This window comes from Dermacentor variabilis, chromosome 1 (genome assembly GCF_050947875.1).
Source record: "Dermacentor variabilis isolate Ectoservices chromosome 1, ASM5094787v1, whole genome shotgun sequence".
Taxonomy (NCBI): domain Eukaryota; kingdom Metazoa; phylum Arthropoda; class Arachnida; order Ixodida; family Ixodidae; genus Dermacentor; species Dermacentor variabilis.
In genome coordinates, this window is record NC_134568.1 from 230,508,145 (window position 1) to 230,524,425 (window position 16,281).

The following is a 16,281-nucleotide window of genomic DNA, read 5'->3' on the forward strand; positions in this document are numbered from 1 at the left end:
TATAAAAATAAAGTTGACAAAAATCGGCAGGGCAGAAGAGCCCAACCATCAATAATTGTCATAGTTAACACCTGCAAAAATTAATACATTTTTGACGAAAAACTAAGTGCAAAGTATTTAACTTACCGGAAAAGGTGCTATGCGAATGTGCGATGCAAGAAGGTGCATCAAGAACATTGAAGGTAGTGAATGCAGATCCTGTCAATGTGGTAGTAAGCCGTCGGCAAAAACACACATACAGCTGATGTCATGAAGCACTGATGCAAAACACATGGCAAACAGCGTCAGCACAGCTAAATGACTCCAGTTGATATTCCAAAATTCGAGGACACCTAAGCACTTCTTATAAGTTGGGAATGTGGAAGCATTTATGTCCAATTGAACGCCGCTAAGCAGCCCTTCGAGTTTTGTGCTGCGAGTAATGTACCATAGCAGTACGTGCTGTTCGAGCCAGCAAGGAGCAGCAGCCTGCGGTACCAACGCCACGTCACTGATGGTGTCCGTGGCATGCGGAGTTGCATTGCCGTATCTGCTCTGTCAAGGCGCGTGGGTGATGTGGCATCACGGTGATGCCCTCGATCCCCTTACGCAACACCTGGCGTGCTTCTGCTACAGCAGGTCTTCCGATTCGCCCGCTCTGCTTCGTCGAGGCACGCTCATGACGTGGTGTTGCAGCCAATGAGAATTTCGGTGCTGTTTCACTGCTACATAAGCTGCTGGCTTTTTTACTCAATGGGCTATTTGATGTTTTCGCGCCAATAAATGTACAGAACAGCTTAGAACAGCACACAACTAGTATAAAGTAAGAATTAACGACCAAGACACTGCGTGTGCCACCGGCCATTTTGTCGAACTTCTTCCCTCCCAGTGTTTTCAGCATGGAATGTGATGCATGACAAATTTAGAGCCACCTCTGCTTTACTATTGCCGAGTGGTCGCAGCACAGTGGCTAGCATTGTGACACTGCTGCTTTCACCTTGCTGCTATCACTGTGGCACCCATTTCGCTTCTGCTGTCAGCGCCAGCTGCACGAGCATGGAAGATTGGTTTCCAGGCATAGTTTATGTGCCCTGGGTTGAAGAATAACGCACGCTTGATTGCTGAAGTTCCGGTGCAAAATTACTGAACATTAAAGCCAGCTTATTATGTTGCTTCTGATGAGTTCATTTGTCTGTGGCGTGTTTTGTTTATTAACACTGACAGTTGGCGTATTTTTTAACATGCCGTTTGGCATTTTGTGCACTTTTAGACAAAAACATCTAAAGCAGTTCTACAGTTAGATGTTCTGAATTCGTTTGCGAAAATACTCTGGTGACAGCAGTAGTGGGTTGTTACTGCAGATAGAAAAATGCTAGTATATTTCAGGTGTTTAGGTTATGTTTACAAGTAATTCTATTTTCAGTCTTATTGTAGACCAATATGTCTATAGCCATTTGCCACCGTTTCAAGACGTTAAGAGGTTCTGTTTCGTGGCAGTAATGTCATTGCCCATAGACAAATGTTCGGTGCTGATGCACGTGATCAAGAATATTACTGGCGGCATTTTCTATGCGCAGTCAGTTGGTTTCTATTTTCATGATTTCGCTTACGCCAAAACTCCACTGATGTCAAATTTTTTCCCAGTTTTTACAGCTTGGAGTTAACAGGCTTTTTAAATTTTACCTAAATTTTTACAGGAAATGAGCTGCATGCAACTGCTTATGATGTCCATTTCACCAAAGGGGCTGGTTCAGACATTGTAATACTTGCTTCGCACAATGACCAAGATGGTAAGCTTGTGAAAGAACATGTTTATTCAGTGATACAGAAGTGTTTACATACAGTGGCGCCAATCATTATCAGGTTATGACACAGTAAGTGAGAAGAGATATCACCTAGGTGCATTCAGTGTTTTATGAACAGAAGATTAAGCATAACTCACCATATTATCACACACAGCTTATCTGAGTGGTGCACTGGAATGGTTACAACAGTTGTTGGTGCAGAAAAGTGACAGTGATAGCAAATGAAAACCCAAAGAATAAAGAAACTATCGTAGCTTCATAAAAATGTAACTGAAGTGCAAGAGAGTAACAAATTGTAATAATTATGTTAAACCTTTCCGAATCCAGTGCCAATGATGAAGATGTTATGACTAGTGGTTGTAAATGCAAGTTGTGTGTTCAAGCATTTTTACGGATGGTAATGAATTGTTTCCAAATGAAGTTGCCATTTTGATGTCATCACAACTGGAAAGCTGTCCTGTTGACAGTAATTGCCAAATGTTTATATAAAATTTGAAATTGTGCTAGTCAGTGCAAAGCCAGCTATTTCAAGGGGAAAGGCTCATTTAACATCTGTGAACATTTTTCACCATGATCGATATTCCTTCCCCTTTCTCTACACACATTCAGTCACCGATTGATTTTTTTCTGACCTGCTCGAATATTTGGACATTATCTCAGGGACCCCTACCTTATCCGTAGAATCAATTTATAAGAGTGACTGAAATCCCAGACACCATATGATGTTCCCTGATGTCACAGAAATGGCAGCCATAATCAGGACATCGCCGTTGGTGCCATTCATTTGCTTTAGTTGGCAAGGCAGTTTCTCAGCCTTTGAGTGTCATAGTGTAGGCATACAGCTGCTGTGAATAGATCTGCTTGACAGTAAATCATAACGGTGGTCGCTGACACCTGACAAAGTAGCATGCTATTTAGGGCTAATGGACTAAACCTAAATAGCATGCTCTTTCTGTGCATGCTATTTAGGCCCAAGTTTGGCCTATTTAGGCCTAACTTTCTGTGCTCTGCTTGCCTGTTAAGCAGAACACAGAAAGTTTGCCACTAATAGGTCTGTGTGAATGGACCATAAATTGTTGCGACAGATTATGTAAGTGGCGAAAGGATCAGCAAACAAATGGCTGGCAACTACCGTGAGTGCACCTAGCTACACTTGGAGACACTTTTCTGTGGCAATGAAGGAAAACCTGCGGAGGCAAAGCTCATACAAGGGCGCTCTTGAAGAAAGCCCCACATTCTCATTCCCGGTAACCTAAGCTGGGGAAGAGAAAAACATTTTATTTACAAGAGAAAATCACGATAAAATACACCAATTAATCTTATATTTGACTTACTTTACTACTTTGCTTTTCCACGTTAGGGAAAATGCAAAACTATCACACGTGGAAGCTACATTAATTGAATTTCTGTTCCGTGAAAATGAAAGAAAACACTGTCAAATGCTGACACTACTTGGTGCAGTAAAACATGTGCAGAAGCTCCACCCCTGTAGCTTTCCCTTCATTGCCACAGAAAGTTGTCCGTGAGTATAGTTCATCTGTGTGGTTACTTCATATGCGCAAAGCACCCACCATAGCAAAATTCAGACAGACAAATACTCCAGTTCCACACAATCACTACCAGAGGCCTTGTACTACCTCAAACTGAAAAATGCAGCATCAAGCAACACTTAGGCAGTACAACAACCTATGAACGGAATGGATCAAGCTCAGAAAATTCACGCAACTCAGCCTAACCCGCTGGCAGTGTGCAGACAAGGCCGCATGAGATATCTGCACTTCACTATGATGCGAGACGCACATTGGGCTGCAAGAAAGGCAAACACAAAATGCGTTTGTGGTTTTCAACAGCTTAAATTTCAACCCTAACACCGTTTGATCTTCTCCTCGCAGATGCCGTGCTCCCAGCCGTAGAGCCGATGTCAAACGCACAAGTGCGCCTACATACAATTAAACCTCGATATAAAGAAGCCGATAACATCAGCAGTTTGCTTCATTATATTGAAATTTCACTGTATTGAAATTCGACCTTTTTGCAAATAAGTACAGTCGCCGATCGATTTTTTCTTACATGAAAAGGGGCCGCAGAATTTTCCGAATTATCGGGCAATCGAAAAATGCAAATCTGAATGAGAAACTTCATTTGGATAAATTTGGGAGTTGGCAAATTACGCGTTTCATGCCACGTATGTCGATGATATCTTCACATCGGCTGCACGAATTAACATATTTTCCAGTCTATAATTTGCACCTTTGTATCAGTCGCACCTCCCCTTAAAACGGCCGTTTTCCCGGAAAAAGAAAGTCAGTTTCGCCTGAAAGGCGAACTTCGATTGCAATAGCAAATTAGTACACAGCTATACGAAGTACGGGTATTAGCTTAGTTTTACTGGCTGTATAAACTGAGGAACGTTTGCTTATTAACTGAATTAACAAGGATGGTGTCAGCATGCACAAGCAAACATGAATACAGCAGACTCCCGTTAAGACGAACTCACTTAAGATTAACCCTCGGTTAAGATGAACAGTGGAAGTCGTTTGTTTGGTTTCCCATAGAGTCAATGCAAAAAAAAATCCACTTAATATGAACACTGCACACGCGCTAATCGGTTAAGATGAACTTTCACGGCCAGCCGTGCCTTACCCGCGCAGCTTTGCTCGACCATTTGAGCAGCACTTTAGGGGAAAAGAATAAAAGAAAAAAAAAAAAGGACAAAAATGAAAACTTTTCTGTGCCCTCGGCCATCTGTGTGACGCGGGGAGACGAGGAGACCTAGCCACCTCAGTGTTTCTGCGAAGGTTCCGCTGCTCCTCCGCTCCCACCCTTCTTCACTCACTCCTCTGTCTCCTCCCGGCCAGGCTACAAGAATTAGCCGCGCCCTCAAGTTCATTCTCTCCTTTGCCTCCCCATCGCCGGACCCTCCCCCTCTGCCCTGCACAGCGCTGATGCGATGAGCCCTTCATACGAGGCATTTTCAGCGCTGTGCTACTCCCCTTCCCCCCCACCACAGCACATCCCACAATGATCTCTCTTCTTTGTCGCCGCAGCAGGTTCGCGTCACGCTGGCTTTCTCCGAACTTGCAGACTGCAGGGAGGAAACAGGACGTAGAGAGAGAGAGAAAGAACAAGCACGGCCTGGCCAGTAAAGCCAGCGAAACTCGAAGCTACAGCACATGGACCAGGGAGTAAGCAGCTTGAAGAGGCACTATCATCGCTCCCTGTTGCAGAGGATGCTAATTTGCATGGAGAGCGGTAAAGAGTACACAGTGAACCTGCTAAGTGCTGTCCACTCACTAACAAGTGCCTGGGAGCAGTTTACTGAAGTGACCATTGCCAATGCCTTCCACCATGCGGGGTTTATGGCGCCTAGTGACAGCTCTGCGCAGAATGACTGCGATACTATGAGTGAGGACTCTACTGTGAACTTGGAGAGCAGCTACAATGAGCAGTAAGGGTGTTTCCATTGACATGAGTGCGTATGTCATCATTGATGAAGGTGTGCAAACATGTAGGGCTGACGCACTGGAAGCTTTAATTGAAGAGGTGCTCGACCTGCCATCCGAAACTGCTGCTGACGATGACAGCATGGATGTTGTGCCTGAATCTGCACAAGTGATCTGCAATGCAGCTGATGCTTGCCTGGATACCTTAGTGCAGTTTTCCGAACAATGCGAGGGCACTGAGGAATATCTTAGAAAATTAAGTGAGATGTCAGCATTTGCAGCAGCCAGGCGATTTTCTCGACAGGCACAAAAAAAATAACAGACTGAGTAACAGTCAACAGTGCCTTACTAGGGCAATGTGTAGTATACCACTAGTAGTGCAATAAATGCTTATATTGCAGTTATTTTTTCCCTGAAAGGCCATTTCATTCATTTGTTCTCATATACGAGGTATTTGGACACACACTGCATGCTCAAACATCATATTTAGAAGCACTCCTGATTAGACGAACACTTTTCATGATCCCTTGGAGTTCACCTTAAAGGGAGTCTGCTGTATATCACAGTCGATGAGCGCAGACACTCGCTGCAAAACGCTGCACACTAGTGTGAGCAAGTGCGGCAGTAGCAGCGAGCGAAGAGCCCTTCGTGCGGTCTATCGCTTAAATGCAACAACAGCGAGAACACGCACACAAAGGTATGAACTGTCTGCAGATCCCTTTCAATATACAGTGCACGCGATCGTGCAAAGTATACACTTGCACACCCCACCTACCGTGCTGCCTCCCCGCGTTCCTCTATATATATATGTGTCGATTTCATTTCATTTATTTCATTTAATTTATTATTACCTTGAAGGCCCGAAGGCATTACACAAGGGGGGGCAATACAAACACGTGTAAGAGTGGTTTCGTGCAAAACAACGAAAAAAAGACGAAAAAAAAAACATTGCTGATTTTGTACGACTTTAAACAATCAAAGAAAAAAGTTCAGTAGTTGAACCGCCATCATCAGTTCCCCTTGCGCCCGGTCGCAAATTGTGCTGTTGCTGCTGGAGTACAACGCCACCCCCCTCCCTCCAATCCCCAAGATGGAAGACCCTGCATTTGCTCTTCGCTTTCTCCTTCGCGCGCGCCAGACTGAGTCGCGATCGTCAGCTTCCCTTGCATGCTTTCACTAGTACATACAGCATATACTCTTTTTTAAAAGTTTACACCCTTTGAGTCTTGTCCCACAACAATAATGGTCATCTGTCTTGCTCGCATTTCCTTTCGTCAACGCTGTGAGCATGATACTTCCAAGTCCCGAACGGCTTGTGTGCGTTATCAGCATGACACAGCGTTCTCGACAGGAAAGTAGCAAGCGCAGAGTTTTCAAGGAAACGAAAGCAAGGCATATGACGATTGTTATGGGAGAAGATAAGCCCCAAAGAGTGTAAACTTTTTTAAGAGTATGAAGTGCAGGGACGGTGTTAACACCCTTGGACTTTATACGGTACATCACGGCGACGCCGACGGCAAAAATGCGCCTGGAGTGTCCATATAACTGCAATGGTAAAAAAAGTCGCAGTTTTGCCTGAAAGGCGAAGCACCGATTGCAATAGTAAATTAGATAGCTATACGAAGGATAGTTTTATCGGCCGTATGAACATTCGCGTACAAAATTAACAATGATATAATGTGTAAGCGCTGCCTCTATGCGTGTTTCTTTTTACGTCCTCGTTCAATCGCGTTTACACATTCTATCATGCCAGCCAACATGTTTTAATTAAATTAACAAGCATGGTGGAACGCGCACACAGGTAAACATAAACACATCTCGCTCGACGAGCGTGGGAACTGGCTGTCAGAATGCTGGAGTGAGGAATCGCAGCAGAAGCAGCGATCAAATTGACCTCCGTGCATCTCTCAATTCAACGGGAACGAAACGTTGAAAGCACAGCGCATACGAAGAAGTGCAGACGCTTTCAAGATATGGCGCCCGCACAGCCGCGCTGTAAACCAGTCGCTGTTAGCAGCATCCCAGAATGCTTCGCATGACCATACATCCAACCCGATTTTAACGGCAGTTAATTCTTTCCGAACAAAAAAAAAAGTATATAGGTCGCACCAATGAAAAATTCAAAACAACAGATGCGAGTTATACACAGGGAAATATGGTAAGGGAAGCCAGCCATCCTATCGCGTGCACTCTGTCCCCGTCCGTCGCCCGCACTGGGATGGCACTATCAGGAAAAGCGCCGGAAGCGGGGAGCGAATGCTTCGTCTGCCTCTCGCTCCAACGGGTCACCGACACTACTGATTGTGCAACCTCCAATACCAAAAGCGCAGGAAGACAGCTTACAAGTTGCCACACCGTCTCGGCACGCCCGCTCTTTGCACACGCGGCAAATTACCTCTACAGCAGGTGCGCAGCTGCGTATGTACTCAGCCGCGCTTACAGCCATGCGCAGCAACGACCGAGATGCGCACCAACTTACCCCCACTCCCTCGCGCGCGCTTGATCGCGTTACCACGAGCCTGCTTCCCTCCCCCTTTCCCTTTCCCTTTGCTCGCGCGGGACGGCACCATCTTTCTTGTCTCGCCCTCGCACACTTTCACTTGCAGCCAAACCACACAGTGCGTGATAATTCAATTTAATTCAATCCTTTGACCATCCGCATCCGCAGAAGTTTCCATTATCTCTACATCCCTTTGCAGCGGCATCGAAATTTTGTTATATTGAAATTGCATACAAACACACTTCATTATACTGAGGTTCTAAATACATGGTGTTTTATGGACATGAAGTTATGAAAAGTTAAATATTTTGTTATATCGAGGTTTACCTGTATTTCAATGAATTTCTGAATTTACTGTCAGTGTTGTAAAAAAGAACGAATTTGACTTCTAAAAAAAAAAAGAAGAAAACTAAATTCGAGAGAAGTACCAATTATTCATTTTTTTCCGCCCCCTTCGTCTGTGACAAAATAGGTAGTTTCGTTTCAAAGGCAATGCCTCGACAGTGATAGCAAGGTTTAGCATTGGACTGAAGATCCTCGAACATTGTTCAACAATACTATGCAGGGGTGACATGTTGGCACAATGCGGGACTCAAGGAAACTGCTGCTGCACAGCAGAAACTGCACAGCAGTGTTGCGGCAGCTACCAGATGTCTTGCAATGCTGGCATGATGAGCGACATCAGTGGCATTGCAGGTGTCGCACCTTGATGGTGCACGAGATGAGACTGATGGAAAACTATTGACGTTCATAACTTGAACCGTTCCGTTCAGACCAACGTATGTAGCATGTGTGGTATACTCACAGCTGCTGTTTGTATGCACAACACTCATACTAGCAGTGGAAGGCATAACGCTGCCTTCATTTTGCTCCAGAGCCAATTTGGCAGAGTGTAAGAGTGCATTCACTTGGCTTCATTTTCACAGCCTAATGCACTGCACATCTGTCACTTCTCTGGAGTTCTAACCCTTCTGTGTAGACGGCTGTTGTATCATCGATATCATGAGAGCACAATGCTGGTGCCAATAGGCCTTGAGGGTCCATATAATTGCTATAGCAATAAAACCAGTTCGCGACAATAAATATATATATATATATATAGTTATAAAAAGCGTCAACAGAGCCTATAAAGATGGAGTATACTGGTTTGTACATTTAGTTCACCATATTTTGATATTTGTCATTGGTCATTTCATTTCTCGGTGTGTGGCCAAACCATTTCCTATGTGCCATGAGCTAAGGAATCAACAACACTTCTGAATGTTGTCGGGCTACTCTTGATCTCATGTTACTAATCCTTGTAAATATAGTTGCAACTTTTCTGCCATTCTAAATTTCAGTTAAGCTGTTGTGTCGTCACTCTAGGATCTTACTAGCTGTCTTGAATGCCAGCCTTAAAGGCGTCCTGAACCCCTTTTAATCTAAGTTGAGAAATGCATTTGACGTTAAAACAGCTTATTTCAGAAATACTTCAGAGTGAAAGGTACTTCGATACTTCGATGCATTCAGCAGAAGCAGAGTTATTGGCAATTAAAAATTGCCTCTGATCCCCTTTGCGGTGCTCCCGCTACTTCTTCAATGTCTTGCACTGTGAAGGCTACGGTGAAGCAGAATGGTGCCCACAACGCTCTTCCTACTGAATGTCAATGTGATGTGCAGTTCAAATTTGATTTAGGATGTTCGCATAGAACCCACTATTTCCGATTTTGGTGCCTACGATGCGTCAAAATCAGAAGCTCCCCCGCAGCTTATGGTCGAGTTTACGGTGTCTCATCCCTTTGCTGTGCTACAGTGTACTACTAGATAGCTACGTGCGGCTATTCTAGCACATTTGCTTTCGCACTTATCTCTACTGCAATTGCACAATTTCCGAGGGTCGAAAAACTTCCATTATGCTTGCTCGTGCGACCACTTTGGCAGTGTGCACATCAGCTAAGCGATGGATGCCGTACTCCGGACTCGTGTTGAAAGGATTTGTAACTAACAAGCTTCGACCATGATGGTGACACACCGCGAGGGTGTGCAACTTGGGAAGCAGGCGACTTGTTTGACAGATGTTGCTGCTTGGACCTTCAGTTGTGTCACCCATAGATACCAATCAGGCATGCTGTTGTCCTCAGTGAGCTGCAGCGTGCTCAGTGAGTGCGCTCGTCGTGGCACCCCACGGCAGCCACAGTATCTATGCTACACTGCAGACGCAGCTACATGCAGCTGTAGTGGCTACCTACATGCACGACAGGGCTGGGTGCACACTCGAGCTCAAGTGCTCCAGTTTGGCCATGCTATATGGTGTGTACCAGCTTTGGCCTGCACCAGCTTGACGAACGGATAGCAGCCACATCCAAATTGTGCATTTTATGCAACAGCTCGATACAAATCGAAGTCTGCCAAGGCCATCTAGCCAAGAGCGGCCAGGAGTGAGTGTGCACTAGCAAGCGTAAGTCTGGTCTGAATTTAAAAAGATTTGCGTGGTTCAAGGTTAAAATTAAAAATAAAATTAAATTATGGGGTTTTACGTGCCAAAACCACTTTCTGATTATGAGGCACGCCATAGTGGAGGACTCTGGAAATTTTGACCACCTGGGGCTCTTTAACGTGCACCTAAATCTAAGTACATGGGTGTTTTCACATTTCGCCTCAATCGAAATGCGGCCGCCGTGGCAGGGATTCGATCTCGTGCTGAGCAGCCCAGCACCATAGCCACTGAGCAACCACGGCGGGTGTGGTTCAAGGTTAGATGAGTGTTCAAAACTAAACGAAATTAGCGAGACCTGACGACTGCAACACTGATAAGCAGTGTGGCCAATGTTGCATTAGCAGATGATGGTCGGTAATAGTATGATAGTCGTACTTCTGGAAGTACATAATTTCTTTTAAAATTGGGAACGCTGAAATGCAGATTTTTGCTTCCATCAGGCAGTTTATTAAACTGCGTGAATAAATATACACAGTATATTTATTATACTGTGCATATAAAGTGCAATGATCCAAGCACTCTTCTTGACTGATGTCAGCTATTGGCCAATAGAAGCCGTGTTTGGGAATCTGCTACATGAAGAAATAGGGCAGCACATAAAGAGTGAGGAGGCTTCTGTTGAAAAGAGAGTGTTTGAGAAAAAGGTGACTTCATGCTCTGCTTGCGAGCCCCAGGCACCGTGTATGACAGCAAAATTTGTCTGAAATGTTCACAGCAGCGTATGCTATCTGCAGACTGTTTTTTCACTGACAATATGCACAAGAGACACCAACCACACATGCACTTCTTCTGCAGTCACACATTGCTTCACGAGTACGCATGCAGGAACACACAGAACACGTCCTGCGTGTGGACGGCCTGACCTTTTCATCTGCGAGTTGGCCAAAAAGCAGAAAGGACTCGCATCGTTTTTAAGAGTTATGTTGTAACAATGCAGCGTGTTCCATGTCTGTCATGTCGTCAACGTTTTTGTCATGGCGTGCAGCTCTGGCAGACGACACTAACGGTGGAGGGCGCCCTCCAGTCAGCCCAAGAGAGAGTTTTGCTATGAACGCAATTGTAGCTGGACACAATCAACTCATCTCATTTTGTGCAGTTCCTGGTTTGCCAAAATCGATGCACCGTAATTCGTTCAACGCCATAACAAAGAAAGTGCACCTCACTGCTACAAAACCAATGGCTGATAACCTGGAGCTGGCTCAGAAAGTAACAGCAGAGGAAGCGGCATCTGCCAATGAAGCTGTTATGTTTGATGGCACTTGGGAGAAATGAGGCCACAAGAGTCATAATGGCACAGGCACAGCCATTTCTGTGGAAATAGGGCTTTAAGTAGACTTTAAAGTTTTGTCCAACTACTGCCGGAGTTGCAGTACACGCAAGCTATGAGCAAGCCAAGAGGAGTAAGAAATATGGCAAGCTTTTCATATGCCAGTGTGCCAAAAAATGTAGACTGCTCAGCACCTTCCATGGAGACTAATGCTGCTGAGAGGATATGGAAGAGGACTGAGTCCTCCAGTGCTCCACTGAGGTTTGCAACTTTCTCAGCAATGGCAACAGCAAGGCTTATACAGCTGTGTAAGCAGCAAAGGTGAGTGGAAGTGTGCCCATCACAAAAGAAGACTGTACCAACCATGTAGCCAAGTGGCTTAGGCTGCCCTATGAGAGCTCAAAATGCCACGAGGATTGAAGCTTACAGATGCAGTCACTCAGAAGCTACAGAGCTACTTTCAAGTGTAGAGTTTCCTACAATATACTTGAGGGAACTCTGGCGCTGCAATCATTGAGCCACCGTGGGAAGGATGGGGAAGTACATGGCTTTGTCTTGTCTTCGTGCTTGTGGATTCAAACGTTCTTGTGGCTTTGTTTATTATGCTTTATATGCCTTCATTGTCGTAAATTTCAGAGCAATCTATACTCTTCGAAGAGCAGAAGACGCTGCAAACACGCACAATCGCTACTAATTGCAACAATTGAGCTTGTTGAGGTGGCCAAATTGAAAGGCGCCAAGCGTCTCAAGGCACTGGCTTGCCCACAATAAATTCATAAGGGCATTTCATATCGCTTGTCAATGCATGCGTTCGTGGCATAATGGTTTCAATATCAGGCTTTTGTGCTAGAAATCCTGTGTTCGAATCCTGCCATCGGACAATCTTATTAAATTATGGGGTTTTACGTGCCAAAACCACTTTCTGATTATGAGGCACGCCGTAGTGGAGGACTCCGGAAATTTCGACCGCCTGGGGTTCTTTAACGTGCACCTAAATCTAAGTACACGGGTGTTTTCGCATTTCGCCCCCATCGAAATGTGGCCACCGTGGCCGATCGGACAATCTTAATAATGTTTATTTAATTATTTATTACGCAGTACATTGTTGAAAATGATGAGTTTACAAAGTCATGAAGCCGTTTGAAGTCAGAAGGACGAAGTTTAGGCAAATCCATGTACTTCTCATAATTTCCATGCTGGCTCAACCACTGGCTCAACCGCTTCCATTGCAGCTCCTGTAGACACTAGAACCAGAATTCCCACTAGTAATCCGCGTTTTTCATTTTCCTGTGCAGCCCTCTGCTGCACACTGCTGAAAACGTTCTGGAAGGGTCCCGGGGTTTTCGCCGGTACATCTGTGGACCTGCGCCTATGTTGAGTGCACGTCAGTCGTGCGTTTCGTGGATCGCGAATCATTATGAATGGCTTCTTCAGGACAGCATGTCATTCCTGGAAGCCACGTAGCACTCACCGACTACTGGGTGAGCAGGCCTGAATGCGCTGTTGTGCAAACAGTACAGCCGTAATAAAGGCACGCTGAGTTCCCTTTACTAGCACCTTGGAATTTGTCGCTGATTTCTGCTCTTGGAGCTCGCTTTTTGTATTCGTTTTACACGTTATTAGGACATCTTGCATATTCAAGAAGCCTTCGGGCATCGGATTTATCAAAACGGTGCACTTGTTTACATCGAAATCTACGGCTGCAGATCATTGTTATCGTCAAATATTGTGGAAAAGGTGCATCGTTGATATGAAATAATGTCAAAACATAGCAAAACATACCTATCTGCACATATATGCCATGTTGTTCCACCCTAGGTTGAGTCAATATGAGTGGCCGACCACTTAAACAATGGCAACTGTGATCCAGATACGTATATTACGGGCTGTTAGTTTATTACTGATTCTCACTTTTCTTTAACTCCATCATACTTACAGTTTGCACTTGTCATAAAGCATTATTACAGGAAACTGTGCTCGCATAAGCGTTCATTTATAGGCCGTGTTGTTCTGTCGCAAGAACACGTGGATGCCATCGCTCACACTGTGTTGGTACAACTGAGCGAGGCGGTTGTTTATGCTGCTGTATACCGAATACACCGTCTCTTGTTTGCCGTTTTAACGCAGAGGCAAATGATGCATCTCTGGAATTGACAGATGTGTCGGCAAAGCAACACGTACAGACCCACCCATATACGCAGCGAATGCGACTGACAGCCTATGGGTACGATGACATACAGATGTTAGCACAGCGCTGTGTCACCGCTTGCCACTTATTGTGTACGTGCCGTGGGAAGTGAAGTGTAATTGATTTAAAATTGCTAAGGCCACAACTGAACTATAAAAGTAGTTTCATTCGACCTAACTGCTTACATTTCAGTTCAGGCCCGCCAGCAGGTGCACGAACTTGACGGTGCCAGCCTTAACCTTCGCTGAACAGGATCGACATTGGCTCTAACTTCATATGCAAGGCTTGAGAGGGTTGAAGCTTGTACATTTCAACTTGGTAGGCATGTTTGACTCATTTTGTGCACGATTAATTATATATACAAACAAAGGCACTGACGCTATTGCATTGTCGGTTCGACGGCCGATTGAGCGGGATTCGGTCAAACCATGGTCGGCACGCTGATTGTGTTGGTGCGACAACTCGTGCTCATGGGTTGCATCGTTGTCAGCCTGGCATGATAAAATGGCTTCAGTGACGTACACTAGTCGGTCGATCGATGGCATGAACGTCTTGTCGGTGGCGTATCGACCCAGTGTTACCGTGCCTTAAACGAGTAGGTGAAGTCAGGCACGCGCTGCCATCTCCAGCAAGTGAGGACCGACGCCGCAAGAAGACTTTGTCAGCAATGTGATATATTTAAGTGTCGCCCAAGTGTAGCGCATAGGTTTTTCGTTAAATCTGCTAGCCATCAATGAAAGGGGGCAACTACCTGGCTAACGGTGCAATCCGGACAACTCGGACGAAGCCCTCGCCGCTTTCTGTTTCAAAGTGGAGTTTCAGTTTTATGTTACGCACGTTTTCGGCACCGCACCGACGTCGAGTTACCAGTAGAGTTTGAATGCAGTACAGGGCACGAGTGTTTGCTGCAGCGTGCGTTCGAGCGAATTTTTTTTTTTCAGGGGACCTTTCGGCGCGCGACCCTTCCAAAACATTTCGCGGCTAATCCGCTAAGGCAGAGCGCATGCGCTGTCGTGCCATGAAAAAGGTGGATTATTGTATGAAACTATATGCTTTCAAGTAGCCATCACTGTCAACAGAGGAAGCATGCGTGGGATGTATTGTACAATCTGGGCATCATTCTTCCATTCATGCTCAACAGATACCGCCAAGAGCCGTAAGTTTTGTCTAGATGGTGAAGACTCTGGGTGCAAGTTAAAACGGGCAGAAGCAATGGGCCAGCACACACTCCGATTCTCGCAAACAGCCAGGGCAAGACAATACCACCCACATACAAAAGGCTAACAGAGGAACGGCTACTGACTCGCTGTGTCAAAGGGGAAATGCAAAATGGAGCAGAATCATTGAACAGTAAGAGTTGGCTGTTGTGCCCCAAGACGAGGTTTGCTTTGTGCACAGTTGTGGAGATGGCAACAGCACTCGCTGTCCTGTGGTTTAATCAAGGTCACAAGGGCTACAAACAAGTCCTACAAGAACTAGAAGTGCTTTCCTCAAAGGAACTAGTTGCGCTGAGCTAAGATTGTGACAAGAGAAGGATTTCAACCATGCCAACGAATCTGACAGCAGAGGTAAGGTCTCATCATCGCCGTTTAGCTAAGGAGGCTTGTCTTGAGCATGCGGCTCACAAAGACTACGTGGGAACAACATATGGTGCGGGCGAATTCTGAAGCTGTTCACTGGATCTGGATACCCTGGCCTGCATTGTGTGCAATTTTCATGTAGATATCACTGCTACAACAGAAATAGACAAGTGTTATAACTGTCAATCTTGTTTTACCAATTTCATATTATGGGCCAAACATGGCTTTGTTTACAACATTTCATGTACTTATTGTGGTCCAATCAAGACCAAATTTAGTGCACATAATGTTTAAGATGTGTAGAATGCACTTATCTAGGTTTTAATGCGATCAGCTTTTGTTTAAGGATTAAACTTTTCAATTTTCAATATACTCAGGCACCAGCTACTGAAAACAAAGCACCAGATATAAAATTCTCTCAAAATGTTGCCTGTCAAGGGAATGATGTTATCTTGCTTATCAGCACTCAGCGGACTGTTTGGAACAAGCAAAACCAATCTGCACTGCTCTATTATGCGAACTGCTATGTCCAGCAGCTGCACAAACGTGCACTGTTTCTCACTTATGCATGGCACTTTGGACATGAAAGCATCGAGCTATCCTAAAACTAAAAACAGATTTGGAATGAGGAGATCAAGCTCTAAGTCACACACAATTTCCATTCACATAGCCTTAATCTTTAAAAGAAAAGGTTTGTGAGAATTTCCCCTTGATAAATGTCTGAGAGATGTGCCTAGAGGTACTGGCGAGCGATGACTCGCAGGAAGTTTCCCCGGCGCACGTTGGCAGCTTCTCGTTGAATCTCTTCATTGTTGCTGGCATTGAGCTCAAGCAAGCCCATGCAATGTAGTGCCTTCTGGCGGGACTCTACCTCGCCACGCCGTGTGTGCAGGTGCACTAGGAACTCAAGCAGTGTTACATCAAACACGTGCTCATAGAGCGAGTCACAGCTGTCCTGGCACTGGCGCTCGTTCAGGGACTTGAATGCTGCACCATAGTCTGGCTCTTCCATCAACTGGCAGAGCAGGGCAGCCTGCAGTGAA

At 45.2% G+C, this 16,281-nt stretch overlaps 1 protein-coding gene and 2 pseudogenes across 1 annotated transcript in view; 2 read left to right on the forward strand and 1 right to left on the reverse strand.

Moving 5' to 3' along the window:
* Positions 1 to 1,775: 1,775 nt before the first annotated feature.
* Positions 1,776 to 16,281, reverse strand: part of IntS8 (integrator complex subunit 8) — a 121,914-nt gene continuing 107,408 nt past the window's right edge. Inside the window, exon 24 of the mRNA XM_075670665.1 lies at positions 1,776 to 16,271. Coding sequence (XP_075526780.1) covers positions 15,972 to 16,271 — 300 coding nt within the window. The 3' untranslated portion in view covers positions 1,776 to 15,971. The remainder of the gene's footprint in view (positions 16,272 to 16,281) is intronic.
* LOC142558536 (uncharacterized) lies at positions 11,320 to 11,940 on the forward strand (annotated as a pseudogene).
* On the forward strand, positions 12,888 to 15,325 carry LOC142561291 (uncharacterized; annotated as a pseudogene).